General features: G+C 38.5%; 1 protein-coding gene and 1 long non-coding RNA gene across 2 annotated transcripts in view; one reads left to right on the top strand and one right to left on the bottom strand.

Moving 5' to 3' along the window:
- The window catches only part of LOC134806469 (uncharacterized), a 200,981-nt gene that overhangs the window by 113,373 nt on the left and 65,010 nt on the right, over positions 1-22,598 (top strand). The window lies entirely within an intron of this gene.
- LOC134806256 (forkhead box protein E1-like) lies at positions 11,842-22,088 on the bottom strand. Its single transcript, XM_063779485.1, has 4 exons — positions 21,746-22,088; positions 15,669-15,885; positions 12,734-12,809; positions 11,842-12,022 (listed from the first exon to the last, which is right to left on the bottom strand). Exons 1-4 carry the CDS (start codon positions 22,012-22,014, stop codon positions 11,958-11,960), a joined length of 627 nt encoding a protein of 208 aa, XP_063635555.1. The 5' UTR covers positions 22,015-22,088; the 3' UTR covers positions 11,842-11,957.

Raw genomic sequence — 22,598 nt, 5'->3', positions numbered from 1 at the left:
ACGGGCTAACTCCACACATAGCACGAATACATCTTTTTTGGGCAACAAAAGCTCTCTGAATGTCACCACTATTGCCCCAAAGAATCAAGCCATATCTTAATACAGATTCAACATATCCATAGTAGGCGGCCATAACTGTTTTGTGATCTGTAGTTTTTCTTAATCTGCGAAGGACATATACAAATCTATTTATTTTATTACACACATTATTTATCTGGTCATTCCAATTTAAATTACTGTCAACAAATAATCCTAAAAATGTTGTAATGTCATTTTCTTTTAATTTATGTCCATTATAAAGTATGTCTAAATACTGATTAGTATTATTAAAATTAATGAAATTTGTTTTATCTAAGTTAGTCTTTAAGTTGTTACGTTCAAGCCACTCAACTACAATATTTACCGTCTCATTAACCTGTGACTCGTGGTGGTTGATGCCCATCGAAAAATCATTTGTAACTACAATGGATATGTCACCATTGAGGATCTATTTATATAAAAATAAACAGACTTTTCTACATCAACAGAATATTACACAACGAAGGCCGAAAAAATACCTGACACTATTTTATTTGTAGAGCCATAAGAGCGTGTCACATAGTTTTGCGGCCTTCGAAGAGTAACATATTATTGCTGGTGACTGTACGGGTCGATTCACAAGAGCTGCCACGAATGGAATAAATTAGTGAATGAAAATATCTATGTGTGTATTATTACAACCAATAAAATGTTGGCTCTGACTGTTTTGCTTCGAAGTTGACGTGATCATTTGAACCAATTTATATTATTGATATTTTTTGATACACACTTTTATTGCCGGCTGTTGGTACTTTCTCTCCTTTGCATGGCTGTCCAGTGCTTTCGAGCTTTTCTAATGAGCTTAAACTCAATGTGTTAATGTTTTTCCATCGAAGAGTTCCTTTGGCTACCCCCCGACTTCATCATCAGATCAGCTACATGTTAGCATATATTGTAGCGAAACGCTACTGGCCGTTTGTAAAAAAAATAAAATACATATTTGCGATTATTTTGAATTCAAATTTTGATGGAATGTTCGAGAAAGAAAACTTTGAATTTGTTTTTTGGCAGATGGTTTGTGGATTTCGTGTCAAAAAGTCGTTGGTGATCCGGGCTGTTTTTTTAAACTAGATTACGTTTAACGTTTAACCAGTTTGATAATTAATACGAAGTGTCGAAAGTGCGCGTTAATCGACGAGAGGAAAGGCTCCTCGTAGACAGCTGGCCACCTAAGCCGAGCGTGAGTCGGCGTCCGGAGAGGAGTGGCTCCTCGTAAACTGCTGGCCACCAAAGCCGTGCGTAGGTCGGCGCTAAGCACTGGTGTAGTGAAGAAACCTCATCGTTATCGTCCGGTCTGCTGCCATACGCGCTCGCCAGGAAGCGAGTGGCTTACCTCGTCGGTCTGCTTGAAGACACCATCTTGTGCGCCATCTGTGCTGTACAAGTAAATTTCCTGCGTGTGCCACCACATTTGTCCCATTTACCTATTTCCCCCCTGTACTTCAAGACCGAAATACACTCGGCGTCAAAAAAATCGCACCTCGCCAAAAATTCGTTTCAAGCAAATATCGCCGTGTGCCTGCTATACGGCCACAATTCAAAATTTTTAATTTTCTGGATTATTGCAGATTCGTATTCAAAATTGTTCAATTTACGACCTTATTTCGAGAGCCATAGCATAAAAGGTCTTTAAAAGCCTTTTTCTCACAAGTGGCCTTATGGATTTGACCATAAATTGTCAGATGATTCCCTGCAATACAGCCACTTGCAGTCTGCCGCCTGCTCCCGCCGTGTTCGCACGTGAACCTGACGGCCCTTTTGAGTTGTGGCTATATAGCACACGTTTTAAATGAAGCTTTTGAGTTGCGTCCTAGAAAATAATAATTAGATAATGTTGCTGATTATAAGCTAGTTACACATATTATCGCGTACAGTGATCTTGTTCCTATCAAAGTTGATAAAATAAAGGGATTTTAACTATTTTGGTGTTTTATTTATATTTGCATGGTAACCTTTATCCAATAATTTTGTGTGTAAATTTGGCCGCATCCCAAAATCTTTAAAAAAACGTGTCTGCAATACGGCCACAACTCTAAATACCTGCCTTTCGGGCCTTGTGTCTTAAAAAAATACATTTCTTTTAAAAAGTGGCGTGGTCATAAGGAGGGTTATATCATTCCGAGTAATAAAAGCTAAATTTTAAATCCATAGACCTAAAACTAAAGGAGTAAGATCCTATTAAACACCCTGAACTATACTCTCACAACTTTGAGACGCGATTTCTCGAAAAAAACGGTTTTTTGAGATGTGGCAGTGTAGCAGGCACACGGCGATATAGCTCTTATTCAGTGCATTGTACCCTGTCAATATTGGTATCATTTGAAAGCGCAATTAATGCACTTTAAAAAGATAAATCGTCATTGTCAGTAAAAACAACCATCCGTTGTTGTGCAATCCTGGACGGGTATAAAATGGAGGGTAAAGGTTATTTATTGGTCATGCGCTCTCCAGAGGTCACTGAGGTCACTAATGAACCGTTACAGCAAGAATAAACCCTTGGACATGGATACCAGGCCAGAAGAAGCAGCTCAAGAGGTGGCACTGCTGCAAACAGGACTATGGCAGTATAAAGTTGCTGAAAAATTTAACATAAGCGGTTTCCGAGTGCGTCGAGTCTTGCTGGGGTTCCAGGTGACTGGTGGTTACATCAGGAGGCCTGTATCTGGAAGACAACACTGCTTTTCCGCTAGAGACAACCGGTAAATTGTATCGGACTCTTTGCAGAACCGTTTCTCCGAGGCTGTTGAGCTGCAGCAGCAGCTTCAAGCAGCTGGAAGAACAGCAGTAAGCATCTCTACGATCGGAAGAAAGCTGGAAGAGAAGAGGATGTTGCCCCGTAGAACTACTACAGGCCCCCAATTAAAGCCAGAGCATCGAATAGCCAGGAGGCAATTTTGCCGACTGCACGAAGATTGAACGTTTAAACAATAGAGGAATGTCCTCTTTTCCGACGAGACGAGGGTGTACCTTTACACCAACGACAGGTGCAGGGGGGTGTATAGGAGGCAGGGAGAGCTATTCACGTAAGCCTGCACTGAAGAAACCGTCTGCTAAGGGGACGGATCTCGCATGTTCTGGGGCGGCATTTCGATCGACGAGTAAACTGATCTCCTGTGCATTTCCCGCACTGAAGGTGGTCACAGCCAGGAACCCTGAGTGCTCGGCGTTACATAACGAAGATCTTGGAGGAGCAAGTGGTCCCATATGATGGTTTAGTTGGACCCAACTTCCAGTTTATGCATGACAACAACGCCCGCTGCCACACTGCGTTGTTTTTGTGAGACTAACTGTGTGAGGCTGGGATCACCGTAATGGAGTGGCCAGCAAGGAGCCCTGACCTGAACCCTATCGAACATCTCTAGGATCAGCTAAAACGGCGGGTGCGATCGCATGATCCTGCTCCTGCCACTCTTGACAGGCTTCAAGACACCATTATTGAGGAGTGGAACAACTTTCCTCAAAAACGCATCATGGCACTCATGACAGTCATGACTGATCGCATGAAAGCTACTCGGAGGGCAAGAGGAGGCAGCACTAGAGGTTTTAAGTTTAGTTTAAAGTTATTTTTTTCTGTATCTGTTGATTTTGTAGTGTTTTTATTCTTTGCAATTTTAACTTAAATACACGTTGATTCGTTTTTCCTGAAAATGTTCTTTTTGTATGGGGTAGATCGTCCATTTTACATAATGCCCCATAGTTTTATCTTTCCTTATATAATATAAGGTTTAAACCCGCTTGGAAGAAAAAAGTTAAGATGTGCGATTTTTTTGACGCTGAGTGTATTTGAAAATTTTAGCGTTAGTTTTCTTTTCTTGTCTTGTCTTGTTAAATTCTAATTTTTATAACCACCTAATTATTTGTTTTGTATTTTTGTGCCATATTTTTGTTTCGCCATTTGTCAATAACTGTGATCCGCATACCTCTTTTTCTTCTTCTTACAAATCCTCAAAATTCAAAAAGCCTCGTTGGACGGGCGGTATAAACAAGCGTTTCAAAATTTAGGTATCATTCGCCAACTTGTCAACCATCATCGTCCATAATATTCGCCACATTAATACATGTTCTTCCTTTCCAGCTAAATTCTCAGCCGTATTCCTTTTTTTACCTTTCATGTTTACCAACTATGCGGAACGCAGACAATTAGTTTAAAACGATCAAAATAGTGTTTTTAGTGAATTTTGTGAATAATCATTTTTTATACAGGTTGTTACCGGAAATTGATTTTTTAAATAAAAAGTTTTCAAATTATACGTGTTCAGTGAATTATATTTGTTTCACTGCAATATGTACAATACAAAAACTCTTTATTGTCGTGACCCATATATGGGGCACTGGACTGTGAAGGTGAAATCTGCAAATACGAGTAACAACTGCGCTTTAAAAAAATATTTTTGGCAGAATCCTTTTAAAAAGGTAAGACCAAAGATTGAACTGAATTCAGCATTAGGAGCATTCCACGGACTGTCCCGTACAAACACATTTTATTTCCTGTGTTGCGACTTTTTTTCGGCATTTAAAGCAGACGATTATTTTTCTGTGCATATTTTAGACTATTTGTCATAGAAAAGGAAACTCTTATACCTGCAAATCTTCAGAAAATTCGTGTTTGCACGGGACAAACGGTAAACAATTCCATGGAATGCTCCATTATAGCAAAACATATATGTTGCAAAAGTGATTCATTATGGGCGAGGGTCCCTACCATTTAGCGGCACTTATTAATTGCCAGTCTTTATTGATGTCAGCACGAGAAAAGCCTATTAGGAGGTTAAGTGGATCGTGAAATAATCCTTTTATAAGCAAGGGAGCGGTCAGACATCTCTGGCAGTAATTTCGGGCCACTGCAGACAATTTCGATTGAACATTAGTCTTCCTTGTAAGTATATTCGTATTACTTTCCAAACAGGTGAAGCCACGTTTCACTATAAACATTTTTGTTTATAAAAAATTCGTAATGAGTAGGTACCTACCAAACATTTTCTGACAAAACTTTGTTATGGGCACACACACACAACACGCAATTATGGGCACCCCTCTGTCATAATTCATAATAAATGTGACCGAGGATTCCGAAGATGAAGATAGTCATTAAAAAAAGTAGAGTCGTAATGTTTGTTATTTATTAAATATATACATATTTTTTTTTATATTGTATTAATGCATGTTTATTTATATTGTTTAGTTAGTAATTTATATTTCATGTATGTTATTAATTACTGGTTGTTTATTATTTACATTGTATAAAAAAGCGTTATTTTGGTTTATTAAAAACTTGTCTATAATACTATATATGTATTGTAAAAAAAGCCGATATTGTTATGTTATAAGAATAGCATTTACGTATTTTTAATTTTGTTAAATATAGTTGTAGTTTTTAGTGTGTAACACTAGAATATAATATTTGAATAGTTGATTATTTGTAAAACGGATTATTACCTACTGTTATATACCTAATGTTATTATTTAACTGCCTATTTAAAAAAAAAATGATTGTTTTAAATAAATACATATTTATCATAAATCCATCAAATGTTTTAATCGTAATCCATCCCTGCCCTTACCTGGTTTGTGCGTAATTCTAATTAACACCTGAGCGCGGGCTAGTCCAACGCTCAAAAAACCAGTGTAATTGCGCTCTCTCGATGCTACATTTTAGACTGGTTCTGTAGCGTTCGACTTGCCGGAACTCAGTAAACGTAAAGACCACACAGAATTCTTACATGTTTCCCCATTAGTTGATTTTGAACCTTATTGCATTCTCCATAGAGTGGTAATTCAATAACCGGTTTTAACGGCCAAGGCATTTTTTATGCAGGTCAGTAGCAACTGCGGTTTTACTTAACAATAGACAAAGGATTACCCGTCGGGATCAGTTAGAAAACTACGGACTATACCAACACTGTTTAGAAACAATAATTGTTTATAGTGTGGAGCAGCCGAGCAGACCGTACACCACACGGTATTTGACTGTCCCCTAACCAAATACCATGGGCAAGTGGAGGATTTTACCACCTTAACCTCAGAAGCGGTACAGTACTTAAAACTGTAAATCTCTGAAGTAGAGTACACAAAAGCCATACGAAAAAAAAAATAGTGAACTTTGCGTCTATTGCAGACGATTTATGCATAGTGAATACGTGCATGCATATTGCATATTTGCGTCAAGGTTTCCTACGTTACAAAAATGTTTTTACCACACCAGCTCGTAAAGGCCTCCTTTATTCTTTAAAAACCGATGAGAAAGTGCATTTTTATCCATAAGAGATGACAAGAGTGACAAAGTAATTCAATGCAAATTTAGAGTTGTTCATGTTGGCTGGTCTGGTGGAATTGACTTTTAAGGGCCAGATTCTGGTTCTTCTCTCACTCTGTCACTTTTGTGAGACAATGAAAAAAAATCTATTGACCTATTGTTATTTTGCTTTTACCTAAACCTGTGGCTAAACCTGCGTGAAATACCACCCGTTATATGCAAATGTGATGAAAATGAGTATTTTTGCATTGTCATTGCAATTCTGTTTTAGCCTAGATATTTCTTGCCTTTAGTTTTTTTAATAATTTCATAATTCCCATAATTATTATTTAGGCAAAACCAGCCCTGAAATTCAGCCATTACACCTTCAGCATTAACAACAAATACCTTCCCAATTTGCCCTCACATAACACCTTACAATAGAATTCTCTAAGGACCCCATAAGCCTGTGGTACATTACGACTTATGCTGTAAATTACCGACCCGCGTAATAGATGGCGCCACGCCCCCAAGACAATGGCGTTAACGGTCATAAAACACGTGGGATTCCAAGTTTGAAAATGTTTTTGGAAGGTTTTAGTGAGATCTGGAACTCTCTATGAGTTTATGAGTTAGGCATAAACTTATTACGCAAATCTATGGAGTTAGGGTTTCAGGAATTACGTCAATACTGAAAGGTCAGTCCCCCAGAAAAAATAGAGTTTGAAAAATTCAAAAGTTGACTATGACCTGCCATTTGCCAATAAGGTAACGAAACTTTTAATAAAACAATTATTATCTACTTGTTGCTAGTTTATTGTACAAAATCTTAAGTTATTACAGTCGCAATGTCATCTATGATTTGACCCACAGAAATTTAAAATAATTATTGCAAATCAATATGACAGACTTGGTTGACTGACAAATATGACTCAACTTTTACTTAGACATCGGTTACACGCTAATTCTGGCGTCAGTTCAGTCCATCATTCTGGTCAGAATGACGGGAGAATTATCGTGTAACACGCGGACTGATGGACTGATGGTCTGGATTGATAAAAATTTAATTTTTTTGATAATATTTGTCAGTCCGTTTTGAATGACAGAAAACTGATAGCAGACTGATCGTGTAACCTCTTTGTGTCATTCTCGCGTCAGTCACCGTCCATGCAACAATGGAATGATGGACGGAACTGACGCCAGAATTAGCGTGTAACCGATGTCTGTGTCGTAATTTTATCAGTCTGTTGTCAGTAGTTGGACTGATCGTCTAACCGTGTCTATTTTTCATCATTCTGGCAACACTCAAAACTCGAATGGAATGATGGACGGAACTGACGCCAGAATTAGCGTGTAACCGATGTCTTAGGAACATAATATCCTATGTTTGTTTGAACTTAAAATGAAAGATAATAAATGAGTTTCCCTTTGAAAGATAATACTATAAACAATAATCAATGTTTGTTCTTAAAAGTTTCGAGATTACTAAATAATTAAGATAAATTGGTAAGCTGACATTAACTATACGACAACTCAAAATATAGGACTAAGGTCGAAATCTTCAGAACAGCCCTAAAATTTGGTATGTGTGTTAATTAGAGATCCTGTTTTCATGACTATGGCTAATTAAATATTTATAGGATGAAACTCATTTTCCAAAATGGGGCAGTTCCTCGAGGTCCCCAAACGTCAGATGGTATTGCATGAAAACATAACCTTTTTTTTAACACTTTATAAGGCCCCAGTTATACAGATATGCTACGTGAAAGTTAAATACACTACCATGTTTGTAATGCACTGGGGAACACATAGCTACGGCAAAAAAAACGAAATCATTAAGAAAAACATGTGGTCAATATATGCACTCAGCCTGTTAGTGCACTTGAGTTTTCAGATGACCTGTTTCCAATACACATCGTGAATTGCAAGAGCTATAATTCAAATTATTAGATACAGCGACGCGTATATTTTTAATAGTATAATGGAAACAATGACGATAGCTTGCTTCCCTTGACAGGCATAGTGCATAAATTGACCACATACTATAGATTAATTAATTACACTAAAATTAAATACTGACCGAAAAAGTATGAATGAGGAAAGAAACCCTGATATATTCGCTATATAATACCATTATAGTTAAAAAAAAGAGGATGTTCTTCTCCGTAAATGTTTATTAACTAAGTGGTTTCCAAATCGTCTCTGCCTTATAAAGGGTTAAATAAGGACTGTTCTAGAGATTTCGACCTTTGACCTATTTCGGTTGTGCTACTACTTAATTAAAATTACTGTCGACCTTATCAGTCCAAGGTATTCGCACTTGGCCCCAGAGCCAACCTTCCTCTCCTCTATAAGTACAGTCAATAGTTTGCTAGTATAATAAGTAATAATAACATAACGACAAAATATCATCTTTTACATTTGGTTTGAAAGCAAATCACAAATCTGTGTACCTACCGTCAGAATCAAATACATAATGACGGCCAAAGTGGCCAAATACATCGTAACACATAGGTCTATGTAACCATAGAAATAAGGATGTGTACCGATATGTCATCACTTTCTATTTGATTCTGACTGTACATGTACAATTATGAACGACAGTACAGAAGAGTACAGAACAGTTTCTTAGCTTAGGTATAAGCGGGTAAATGGGCATAACCTGTTTCGTCAAAAACTTATACACATTTAATCGTTTATTACTACTGCCATTAACAAGTTTAATGTTGGTAAACTAAGTCTAAATAATATTTAATAGTTGGTAGTTTACCCTTGTCAAAGTGCGTAGAGGTTATTACTTTATTAGATCTGTCCGGTCGCCCTATATTTACTTTCTGCTAAAAGCAATAGGGAAATAACATATAGGTACCATAGACTTATAAGTCTAAGGTATATGTTATTTCCAGTAAAATGAGCCAGCTTAAGGATTTAAGGTAGTTTCCCTCCAGGGCCCGACTTATCTTTCCACACTGTATATATAATGTTTATAACAATTTTGAATGATTCACGGACCGTGGTGTCCGGGATGTTGACCGTGATTAACTTTTGTATAATTTTTGAGCTCCTGATATTTCGACGCAGTTACAAACATATAAGTAGGTACTTACATCTTTTTCACGAGTAACTGCCGATAGCGGGTAGTGTTAAAGTGAGTGGGTGGGCTCAAAAATAATAAGTGTTCCGTGAACAAAGTTTTGTACGGAACACTAAAAAAAGGTAATCACGGTCAACATCCCGGACACCACGGTCCGTGAATCATTCAAAATTGTTAACATTATATATACAGTGTGGAAAGATAAGTCGGGCCCTGGAGGGAAACTACCTTAAATCCTTAAGCTGGCTCATTTTACTTAAAGGAAACATTACTTTATTTTTAAAAAGAAACAAAACTGCATTTAAAGATTTTTCTTTTTTTCTTCAATTTGGCTTGTCTAAAAAAACTTGAGTACTAAATATTAGATTTTATGGATATTTTGTACGACAGACGAGTCTAAGACCTAATGTTTCTTGGAGAAATGTTATCATTAACATTAACTGTATCGACTAGTAGAATAAAATTGCGAGTGTATATTTTTTGGAATTTTTAGTCGGTTCGAGTCCCGGGCGAGGCAAGCGAGTTTTAGAAAATCTTTGAATGCAGTTTTGTTTCTTTTTGAAAATAAAGGCATGTCTCCTTTAAGAAAAATGAGCCAGCTTAAGGATTTAAGGTAGTTTCCCTCCAGGGCCCGACTTATCTTTCCACACTGTATATGTACCTGTATCTATCCTCTCAGTAGAAAGTGTCCAAAGACCGGGTAGATCTAATTACCCCCTTTCTTATAATTATCAGCTGTTCGTTCTAACCTAACCTGAACATAGGACTAGTTTCAGTAGACTAGAATCAATCAGAAAATTTGTCTTTGTAACATACACATTCCATCGTTGTGTATTTTCTGTATGATTATAATATTAATTCTAGAGGCCAGTTTTAAATCCAACATAATCCGTTATTGATAAATGTTATTGATATATCTGTGCAGGTTTTAAATTTCAATTCCTACATAATAACAGATAAGAAGATATTTTTTAAAGCCTAGGCCTCATAATTTATAAAAAAAAACATTATTCTTCATACGCATGCTATTATTCTAAATTGACACAGTTGTAAAAACTACAGACACAGTTTATGTCCTTCATAAATTATTTACTTTCATATTCACTAGTTCGCTCAGCGACGAAAAATGAGACTGAGACTTGGTGGTGTCCGTTATGATATTGCGCCGCTGTTCTGGGATCCGAGCTAGTTGTCGTTGCTTCAACGATAGCTCTACGGCCAGGTTGTCATGTATGCTCTTTTAACTGTCCGATCTTCCTACATTATCTTAATATACCTCTCTTAAGTTCGCAAATTGCAGGCATCTTTCTTTGTCACTCTAATTACGCCTTTATTTGAGTAAAAGACAACCCCCCCCCCGCAATTTCCGAAGTTCGGTTTTCGCGGTAGCCCCTCAGGTTCCCGCGGCGGGCAGCGTGTCAGAGGGCCTACGGCGACCCACGTTCGTAGTGTTGCCTCCCTGTCACACTTACATACGTATTTACAAGTGCTACAGAGAGGCAACACGTCGAACGTGGGTCGCGGTAAGCCCTCTGACACGCTGCCCGCCGCGGGAACCTGTACGTCTACCATCAGTTTTGACATTGACATATACTCTCACGTTTACGTAACTTACTTTATATGCATCTCGCTCGTACTCGCATATTAGTGCAAGCGAGATGTACAGAAAGTAAATTACGTAGACGTGAGCGTTATAATGTCAATGTAAAAACTGGTGGTAGACGTACTGAGGAGCTACCGCGAAAACTCTCAGTCGCTAGTATTGACATCACGGCCTGCTGTCCGTCGCGGGTGGCTCACTGTATATAGCTATAAACCAGCATCTATTTCTTACTAGTTTAATTTGTATGTTAGCTCGAAAAGGACGAATGCTTTTCGACGAACATATAACAGGCAGATACATATGTCATTACTTGATGTTTCTGCGTCTGTATTTGTGAAAAACATTAACTTTTGTCACTTTTGGCCCCTCGCCTACGACGACTTTTTGTAGCGATGCAGTAGCGATGCTGTCGCGCGTTCGCATAGATACAGTCACGATGCGGTTGCTAGCTGTGTGCCCTCGCCCACATAACACGATCCAGTCGCGATGCAAACGCGATACCGTCGCGCTTCTGTCGCGATGCAAACGTGATACCGTCGCGCTTCTGTCTCGATGCTAACGCGATACCGTCGCGCTTCTGTCGCAATACAAACGCGATTCAGTAAAGCTATGTGTCGTCCGACACGGTCGCGCGTTTGCATCGATACAGTCGCGATGCTGTAGCGCGTTGCAAATGCGACTAACGCGCGTTAGTAGCGATGCTGTAGCGCGTTGGCATCGCTTCTGTAGCGCGTTGCAAATGCGACTAACGCGCGTTAGTAGCGATGCTGTTGCGCGTTTCGTAAACGCGCGACAGCATCGCTACAAAAAGTCGCCGTGGGCGAGGGGCTTTTATTGTAGGTAATAAAATCGCAGTCGTTAGGTATGTATAGATAGGTATACATATGTTGTTCTGTTTGACTGGAGTTTGACTGTGGCGTTCAGGTGTGTTTTACTCAGAATTGAATCCATTAGTCTACTGTGATGAGTCCACACTCGCGAACTACCTGTTCTGTCGACACCGGGTTCAGAAACACTGGAAAAAAAGAAATGACCTTTATACTAAATCGTACACTCTTTTTAATATTTAAAATATGGAGTAGAGTTTTTTTTAACAAAAGAATCTTCCTGGAAGAGGAAAAATCTCAATATACATACAATAGAACTACGTATAGGTACAACATATATTTCATACATTGGATGATTATCCAATGCCCCTCAGGATTCTGCTGCAATATTTTACAGCAGTAGTTATACGTGTTTAACCTTGGTACTGACTATAATTCGCGGAATTTAGTTGCATTTACTGCATAAAGAACAACTCCTACAAGTAGGTACATAATAAATACGTAAAATTAAGTATGAGCATTGAAATTTCGATTTTCTAGATCAAAATTTTCACAAAACTCATTTTCAATTAAATGTTTCCCTTGCCGCCGCAAATGCGTGACAGCAGTGAACGACAAGGTGACTTTTAGGTTACAAGATTTATTGAAATGTCAATGACAGGCGACAAGATTTCTTAGACGCCTGGGACTGTAGCAATTTTTGGCTGCCGAGTTTACGCTCTTGATATTTATAAATACCTACGGAAAACATGAAAACGTAAATAAACATCACTTTCCTCCATCTTGAAACCACCCAATTTCGCTAGCAATTTTTAAATTAAATATGCCGGCCAGGTACATCTGCCCCGATGAGACTGAATATTGATGGGACCAATAAATAAGCCTTAAAAATAACTCACTCGTACTGCCTGAGAATAAATCTTGATCAGGAATAATGCTGGCCGCTGCTATCGCCGCCTCGTCCAGGACAATAACCTGAAATATTAAAAACTTTATTGTAATTTTTTTTTCAGTCCACAACCACTAGATTGATCATTATAACCAAGATTTTCGTCAAGTTATTATTGTCTCATAATTGTGACATACACTTATCGAGACTGATGTCTGGAGTACAAATCCCAGAACGATATCTACTCGTATGTACCTAATATGTTTTACTTTTTATTTATACCTCTGTATACGAAAAATAAATACAAAAAGTTATATTTTAGCATGAAAGTATGTATCTAACATACCTACAGACTTCCATCTGCTTGATATTAGCCCAAAAAAAAACCTTGATTTCCTGTGGCCCTAAGCATTAGTAGACGATATTTAGTAAATAAGTATGATAATAATGATTAAAAATTAGGTACTTAATTGATGACTCGCACTCGTACCTATTAATCACCAAATATTAAAAATATAATACCCGTTATATAATAACAAAAACTGAATAGTTACTACTACTATCACTACTATGTATTTCAGAAACTTAATATAGGTAATAATAACTTCATCATTTAGGTTCCTTAAAAAAATTACCTTGTGATATTATACCTAGATTACCTAGTCTATTTCAGAGCAATACGTTTATGCCTAAACGTAACGCTATATTTAATACTATGTATCAATTATATTGTCTGCTTAATATTTACCAACGGCGGTTTATAATAATATTCCTGCTAATGTAGACTGTAGTGAGAGGCAGTCTATTTTTTCATCGAATGGCGTTTAAAAATTTACGATTGTCATGGCGCTGTTTACAGAGGCCGGGGGTTTAAATTCGTTTAACTTTAAAAGGTTCGGAATCGAACGTGTTTGGTAAATAAATAGAAGCAGATGAAATGGTTATCTATTTGGTTTGCAAACAGCATTTACAAAGAGCAGTAAATTTGTGCCCTAGTCCACATATATTATTTACATTCAAATCAATTTGAAATGCTTCTACATACACAAATACATCACTGGCTCAGTGACCCAAAGAGGATCAAGATCCTCTTTGGGTCACTGAGCCAGTGATCCAAGCCATGAGCCAAGGCCTCTGACACAAGAGAGCGCCACTCTGCCCTATTCTGCGCCACTTCACGCCAGTTGGGTATTCCGAGGGCGGACAGGACTTTTTGGACTTCGTCACTCCAGCGGTATCTGGGGCGTGGGACGCCCAAACAGGCGTTTTGCGCCCGTATGCCCCACATACGCTCTTCTCACAGCACAATCCCCCCATCCTCTACAGGTGACCAAGCCAGCCAAGACCAAGATGCTTCTAAAAGTTACTAATTTAAGTACATATTATGTTACAAGTCAATTTACATCAATTTCAAGCGAAGCATAGCGGCAACATAAAGGGCGGTCAAAAACCTTAGGGTTCTTTTTTTATTTACATAGCCACAAAGAAAGAATGGTATTAAATAATTTCATATGGCGATGTTATTATCAATACTACTAGACACATTGAAAAATACTTTCGGACGGACAGAGTCGCACCATAAGGGTTCCATTTGTACCTTTTTGGTACGGAACCCTAAAAATGTGGAAAAGCCTATTTGCTAAGGGGGGGGGGGGGGGGGGGTGGATGGAGCGTCCTCAAAGCCCCAGATGCGTTGGGACGACGACATCACAAGGATTGCGGGGAAGAAGTGGCTCCAGGCCGCACAGAACCGTGACGAGTGGCGTAAAATGAAGGGATACACGCGAAGGGTAAAAAAAAACCGGCCAAGTGCTAGTACCATTACACAAAAAACGGCAAATAAATCACGTTTGTTGTATGGAAGCTCCACTTTAAATATTTATTTTACTCTGTTTTTAGTATTTGTTGTTATAGCGGCAACAGAAATACATCATCTGTGAAAATTTCAACTGCCTAGCTATCACGGTACATGAGATATAGTCTGGTGAAAGACAGACGGACGGACAGACGGACAGCGGAGTCTTAGTAATAGGGTCCCGTTTTTACCCTTTGGGTACGAAACCTTAAAAAGGGTATACACCCACTTGCCAGAATTTCATTTGCCATAATTTCATTTGCCATAATAGTCAACAGCCATTATATTGTTTCCCATAGTTACATATGCAATACTTATTGTTTACTATATTAGTCACGTGCCAGAAACTTTGTTTCCCATAAAATCAATTTCAATAATATCATTAGTCATCATCATTGTAAGCCATAATTATCACTAGCCATAATATATTTTTTTTACAGAAACCAAAGGCTACTAGAAAAATGGGTTAGGTTAGGTTTGAACTGCGACCCTTACAGAAAAGTAATGCTACTGGAAAAGTGGGTTAGGTTAGGTTTGAACTGCGACCCTTACAGAAAAGAAATGCTATTGGAAAAGTGGGTTAGGTTAGGTTTGAACTGCACCCCACACAGAAAATAAATGTTACTAGAAAAGTAGGTTAGGTTAGGTTTGAACTGCGACCCTTACAGAAAAGAAATGCTATCAGAAAAATGGGTTAGGTTAGGTTTGAATTGCGACCCTTACAGAAACCAAATGCTACTAGAAAAATGAGTTAGGTTAGGTTTGAACTGCGACCCTTACAGAAAAGAAATACTACTGGAAAAGTGGGTTAGGTGAGGTTTAAATATTCTATTAAATAATATTATTACAATTAATAATATGGACAACAACACGTATGGCACTCGTACGTTCTGGGATCTAATAATCGGGTAAACAAAGAGTATGTCACATAATTTTTATGGTAAACAAACAATTCGGGCAAATGAAATTCGGGCAAATAAAATTCGGGCATTTGAGTATTATTTTATATAATTTTCGGACAAACAATAGACAACCCTTAAAAAGGGCTAAGGAGAGAGAGAGAGAGAGAGAGAGAGAGAGAGATACCAACCTTGGGGCATTCAATTATGTGTGCTTCATAAACTTCCTCGTCCACCCGCTGGTGTCTTAAAGGTAAGAGGTCGATGGCGTTGGCGGCGAGGGACCAGAGGTGCCCCGCGCCGTGGGGGGCTCGCGCCCCCTTCCTAAAGTGGGGGTTGATGGACAGGTTGTGGCGCACGGAGTTCTTCCAACGCTCGTCGTTGGCCTTGTAGTAGGGGAAGCGATCGCTGCGGAAAAGAGAGGCAATATTGTTTAAACAGTTACGAAGCTTTAAGTGGGAGTTATAAAGTATAATTGTATAACTATTGGCAAGTGAATTAAGGCAAAAAATAAACGCTTACTAATACCTAAAGAAAAAGTGGAAACTATCTCGAGCGTTTGGCCCAAGATAGTGGTTTTTTGTGTGTGGTTTGTGTGGTGTGGTTCTGCTATACAAAATAAATTTGAAAATTTCCGGCTCACAGGTTTTGGCTTTTGGACCAGCTGCAGATTTTACTCCCCAGCCGGACACCTTTTAAACACACATATCTGCCAAAAAACAAACTTAGGTATCTAATGCCAAAACGGAATGTCTTAACAACTCGTTCCTCTTGTAAACGCTTATCGCGTTTATCCAAAATATTGTAAGTATATAACGACCGATGGATCGTTATATACTTGGGTTAATGATGATTAACACGGTTAACCTAATCCTTCGGAAATCTTATTACAACGAGCAATCTCGCACCAAGATTGGCGATTCGAGATCTCGCAGGAAAAATCTGAATCGAGATAGGGTGTTTCGAGATCTCGACCGTCACACTTTCGAGATCGAGATTGCATTCCCTAGTGCACACATCATACTCTAAAATATGTCCCATAGCTCTTATCTCTTATGTCAGCGAATTAAGAACTATAGGACTTATTATTGAGAAATTATATGCACCTATATTTTTACACTTGACTGTCGGCGCGATTCGGGAAATGAATTAGAGATCCATTAGAACTAGATATGAAATAGTAAAGATATGTGACGTTCCACGGCAAAAGGTACCTTATGGCAGCTGGCGTTTACGCTAATATTAACGCCGCTCCAATATTCAGCCGGGTCAATGGTACCTTTTGCCGTGGAACGTCACCTATCTTTATTATTTCATATCTAGTGCATCTCTAATTCATTTCCCGAATCGCGCCGTATAGGTACCTTGCGTATCACGGACCCTTTACGCGTCGTTGGCACTTACACCTGCGCGACCTTACTAATCGCCCCAATTTAACATCGTTTGTCCCCTCTCACCGATCACCGGACCAGCTGGTCTTAGTACTTGGGAGCCTACCGTAAACCACGTTCGACGTGTTGCCTCCCTGTCGCACTTGTAAATTCGTACGTAAGTGTGACAGGGAGGCAATACGTCGAACGTGGTTCACGGTAGGCCCTCTGCATAGGGTATATTCGGGTAGTTCCGAAAGGTAAAAAAACTCTATAAAGTGGCGAATAATTCGTAAAAGGGACTTTTGATTATAATGGAATATGAGAGATTTTTAAATAATTTTCAGCATTCCCCAATCTCCGAAATTAGCCGAATACAGTTTATATTTATTTACATAATTTATTTGGAGTAGGTACCTACACATGGAGTCAGGGCCAAAACACAATTACACCTCATATGCATAGCCCGGTTTTTTTGGGGCTAAAAGGCTAGACTAGTGCTTAATATCGACTTAAGTGTTAGCGATATCGGTAGCAAGCAATTTCTAAATCATAATAACAAATGTGACTCATCCTCGAAGTTTACAATAATTTAAGAGTGGTGGTTCCTTTATTATGTAATTGCATACCTCTTCAATTTATTCTTATCGTTCTTCGCATCTGTAAATATCTGACATCTGCCGTTGACTCTACATTTAATAATAAATAATATTTTAAAAGCTATAATAGTATTTAATAAAAACATTACGGTACTGTCTTACGTCATAATTTTATAGACAACGACTTGCACCATCCAACCAACCCGGGGTTAACCGGTTAAACCTGCAATTACCATGGTTACCAGTACAATATGACACTGGTTTAACGGTTTAACCCCGGGTTAGCGGAATGGTGTAAGTGGCGCTTATAAGTTTCACTTGTCCTCGCAGTTTTCAAACGTCATACTCGTACCTACCAAATTGCACCCGTCAAAACGGGGTATGCTGCTGTGCAGTATGTGCCGCTCAAAGTAGGTAGGTGCTTAACAGAGATTTTTAATATATCAACCTAGCTCCAAACTAAGCAAAGTTTGTAATATGGGTGCTAGGCGACGATATACATACTCCCACCCACCCATGACCCAGGAAGAAATATTTGTGTTCATCACACAAATAAATGCCCTTGCCGCGAGTCGAACCCAGGACGATGGATGCTTCACAGGCAGGGTCATTACCCACTAGGCCAGACCGGTCGTCAAATCGTCAGATTGAGTAAACATTTCCAAAATCTCGATGAGAATGAACCCGCTTGTTTGTCCTATCTTGTATCTGGTGCGAGCGTGGCACGCTCCGATACGTGCTGGCGAATCGATGTCGTACCTGGCACGGGGGGTATTGCACGTCATGTTGTCATTCCCGGTATTGTGACGTGGCTTCGAGTCTAATTTCTTTGTTTATAAAAAGGTTTATCTAGTCCTTGATATTCCTCCGGAAATGTAAACCTGAATTCTGACCTTATTAATCCCAGATCTAAGAAATTTAATCGGTGATCAGCAGGCGTATTATGGATTGTTTTATCCACGTGATAAAATTACTGTCACTTTTTAACACCGCGGGATAGAAAGTGACGGACACCGATGGCGATCACAACTATGGGACCCACCCCGAAATCGCGATTAAAATTTTACTCTCTCATAGAAAATAATCAACATCGGAATACATAATTACAATGTAGAAATTTATTTAGAGCGCCACTTAACAGGCAAATGATGCAAACTTCCATACGTCCATCTCCTGCCGCATAACATAAGTGCGTTCGACATATTTTTTTTTAGGGTTCCGTACCTCAAAAGGATAAAACGGAACTCTTATAGGATCACTCGGGCGTCTGTCTGTCCATCCGACGACCATTCCATAACCGACATTCCAAAAATAATCTTTCGTTTGCCTAGGGCCGTGTCTATCTCAAGATTTCGACTTAAATTTAAATTTTCTAGGCCGCTGATTCAATAGGAAATTTTCACAGCAGTATTCGAGAAAGCTACTAATTGCACTGTACACCAATTAATTTATAGGCACCGACACCCCAGAGCTTGTACAGTCACCAGCAGAAGTGGCTAAGCGGGCGAGGTGTTCAAAATTACCTTGATACGCTCTTATTCTCTTAACAATATAGTCGCGTCAAGATCATTTTGAACACCTGGCCCGCTTAGCAACTTCTGCTGCTGACTGTACAATATTTCGCTCTTTTAATACAAAGGCCAGTCAAATTAGATTTTTTCCAGGAATTAATTCCCAGCAAGCTAGAAATCGTCGTAATACCTTCATTTGATTCTAAATTAATGTAATCCTAGTTCGATGCTCCATTGCAGGAGTTGTGGAAAAAAGTTTGCTCTTTTTCAGTTGTCTGCATGTAGTTCAAAAACGGTACCTCCGATGGAAAATTTGCTCTAATCATGATAAAACTTTGATATCTGAGGATCCGAAAAGTATCTAAATATGAATTCGTAGTATTGTAAGAAATGCCCGCCATTTTGAATTTCTTTATTTTTTGGTAAAATCGTGTTAAAATCCGATTTTTTTAAAGTGTCTGATCCACAACAATCTTGCTGGTAGTGACATTGATTTTGACGGTGATTCCTTCTACATTGAGTGGTTTTGTCAACCCAAGGCTCCCAAAAGTTATCCACACCTCCTGGGATAGCACAAACTCAGATTATATACGCATTTATGACCAAATGAAGGTATTTAAAATGATTCCCAGCTTGCTGGGAAGTAATTCCTTAGAACACTTTTTTTATCTAATTTGACTGGCCTAGTCAAGGTATGAAGTATTGAAATATCGAAACAATACTTAACACATATTTTTGCAGTTTGTCCGTGTCGATATAATATCTTGACTTTACGCATCATTGGGAAAATATTACTGCAGGTGACTTATTAATAGTTATAAATATATATCGCGCCCGTCGATATTAATAAAAGTCCCCTTTTCACGGCTCGGTAGCTTCTGAATCAAATCAGCCTGATATGGGGCTTATCAACTTATACCGTGATTACCATTCTAATTTCACGTAATCACCGTGCCGATGACGAATACGTATTGAAGGATATTGGATATCATACCTTTTCGATGTGTGGACATTCGTATTATTGGAATATTTTGCATCTTTTGATGTCGAGACGTAGAAAAATTATTTTCGATGGTCGCTGGAACCTCTCTGTTCGCTAAGATTACTTATTAGTATTAGTTATGTTCACAAAAACCTTGCTTCACCGACCCTAGGCTAGCCCAGAATCTTAGTGCTCTCCCGGTTGAGTAAAAAACTTTCAGGAAAACTGGTGTCTGTGTGGACGATACGAAACTTAACGATTTGGGTACATTTTAATGAAACTTTAATCTTATAATTTAAGAAGTAACAGGCCTATTGTGCAGCAAGAAAATTAGGCCTTGAAATCAATTTTAGTTTCATTTATTCCTAAACTCATACTTAAAAGTGTTTGGTCCGGTTTTATCTTACCTACGGGTTGGTACATATTTGCTTTTGGCAACGTAATCCCAGATTCGACACAGACACTGGTTTTTCGAAAGCTACTGTGTAAGCTTAATGTAAGCTTTTTTTTAAACCATGTCGGTAGCAAACACACGTGCGGCCCGCCTGATGTTAAGCAACCATTGCAGCCTGTGGGGCGCATGTAATTCCACTAGAATTGCCGAACCTACACCCTACCCTGACATGATTATTTCGTTTGAGTTTGTCAAATCAAGTTTGTTAACACAATGTTACCAAATATTCACCTCAGTCGTAGGTCCAATATTAAGTATTTTATTCAATCCATTTGGATAACCACGGCCATATAGTTGACGGAGGTTGTTAAACTATTAAACATGTAGGTCATGCTCTATTCCTATCTAATATAAAGAGACCCACAGATTACCAGTTCGCCGGACGATATTAGCCTGTCAGTTGTTCGGCACTGTCACTTGCGATTAACTGACAGGCTGATATCGTCCGGCGAACTGGTAATGGTAATCTGTGGGCCTCATAATAGACGGCGAGAAAATTTAATTTAAAGCAGACCCGTCGATTCTAGACCTGATATTGTATTTCTAGACAGATCGTGACAAATGCCATTCCAATTTACGTTATTTGGTTACATGGGAATACCAAAATATTTCAGTTTATGTGGATGAAAATTGAAAGGATTGACACTGTTTCTATTTCCATATTAAGTTTAATTTTTTAATTTATATTTTATGACGATTGAGCAGGTATCGTGAATATCAATGTAGTCCTACATGAAAGAGGGTACTAAGTAGCTAAGTTTTCTTACCTATAATCTCATCCACGTGGAATTCGTTGAATTCACTCAAAGCTCTATTCCAACTTCTACCCACTTTTTTATCTGCTTAATATATGTGATGAAATCATTTCCCGGGAAAAATATAGTAGGTATATATATTTAGTAACTCAGTTAACTACTTGTGTTCTGTCTGTACTCCATTCAAAATATTCAAATCCGTTAAGCCGTATAGGCGTGATTGAATACGAAATTTAAAAAATACAAACATTTAGAATGTTAGTTCGATATTTGAGAAAACGTCTGAAACGCCATTTTAGGGTAGGTTTTATAAATATAATATGAACAATAAACTGTTTGTAAATACACATTTATACACACATATATCAGAATATACAATAAATACACACACTTTAAAAGTTCTGGTATGCCGTTACAATATAAACTATGCATACATGCCATGATGCCACACATAGACTTAAGAAAACATTGGTTTTCTACCAAACAGCTGTAATCTAATTCCTCATAATGGTCGCCTTTTCCCATGTTTGGAAGTGAGCAAACATTGTCTGCTATGAAAGTAGTTTTCGCATGCGTGTAAGTACATAAAACACTTACGAGATCCATTGGTATATAGCAGACACCGTCAACTCTCCTTTCTCTCTCAACGCCCGCTCAATCAGCTCCGGGTACGTATAGGGAGGCTTCCTCACCACCGTCGGTTCAGGATCCACATCAGGCTCATCTTCAGGCACTTTTACGTTCACAAACTCATCTAGTCTAAAGTTAAGTAGCCACGCAAGACTGGCGCAATCATTGTCGTCGTCTGGTGGTGGTTTTATGAATTTTCTTCGCCGCCATTTCGATCTGTCAACAGGGCGGGCCATGTTTGTCAAAAGCCGTGGTTGCACTGAACGCCGTCGGGCTTGGAATCGCGGCGTTCCAACGTGCCAGGTCGCGCTATCGCGAGTTCGGCCTCTTTGGATGCAATGGTGCAGAAAGAAGTTTTTTTAATAAATGTGCGCTATGTTTACGTTTTGGGGGAATGATAATCTGTTTATTGATTTATAGTCACTTGCGTAATAAATGTAATAATTTATGACGTTATTCAGAAATGCGCTACAAGCCTCACTATGTATTAATCTTTTATCTTAGTAAGTATGTCATTTGACATTTATGTATGTATGTGTAAGAAAGGGATAAACATAAATTAACTTAAATGGGGTTAATTGTGTTCCTACTGTGTTTTAATGTGTAAAGGTTTTATGTGATCACCTGTATAACTTTTTGAAGAGATATACCAAGAAAAGTCTGGAACGATTTTGATGGCATAATACGCAGTGCAAGTATTATTTACACGTCATACTTTCACAGAAGTGTGACGTTTAAAATAACACTTGCATTGCGTGTGCTATCAAAATCGTTGCAGACTTTTCTTGTAACTCTGTTAGATTTTATTTAACCAAGCAAT

The sequence above is a fragment of the Cydia splendana genome, chromosome 3, assembly GCF_910591565.1.
Source record: "Cydia splendana chromosome 3, ilCydSple1.2, whole genome shotgun sequence".
NCBI lineage: Eukaryota > Metazoa > Arthropoda > Insecta > Lepidoptera > Tortricidae > Cydia > Cydia splendana.
This window is presented reverse-complemented; position numbering and strand designations above follow the sequence as displayed.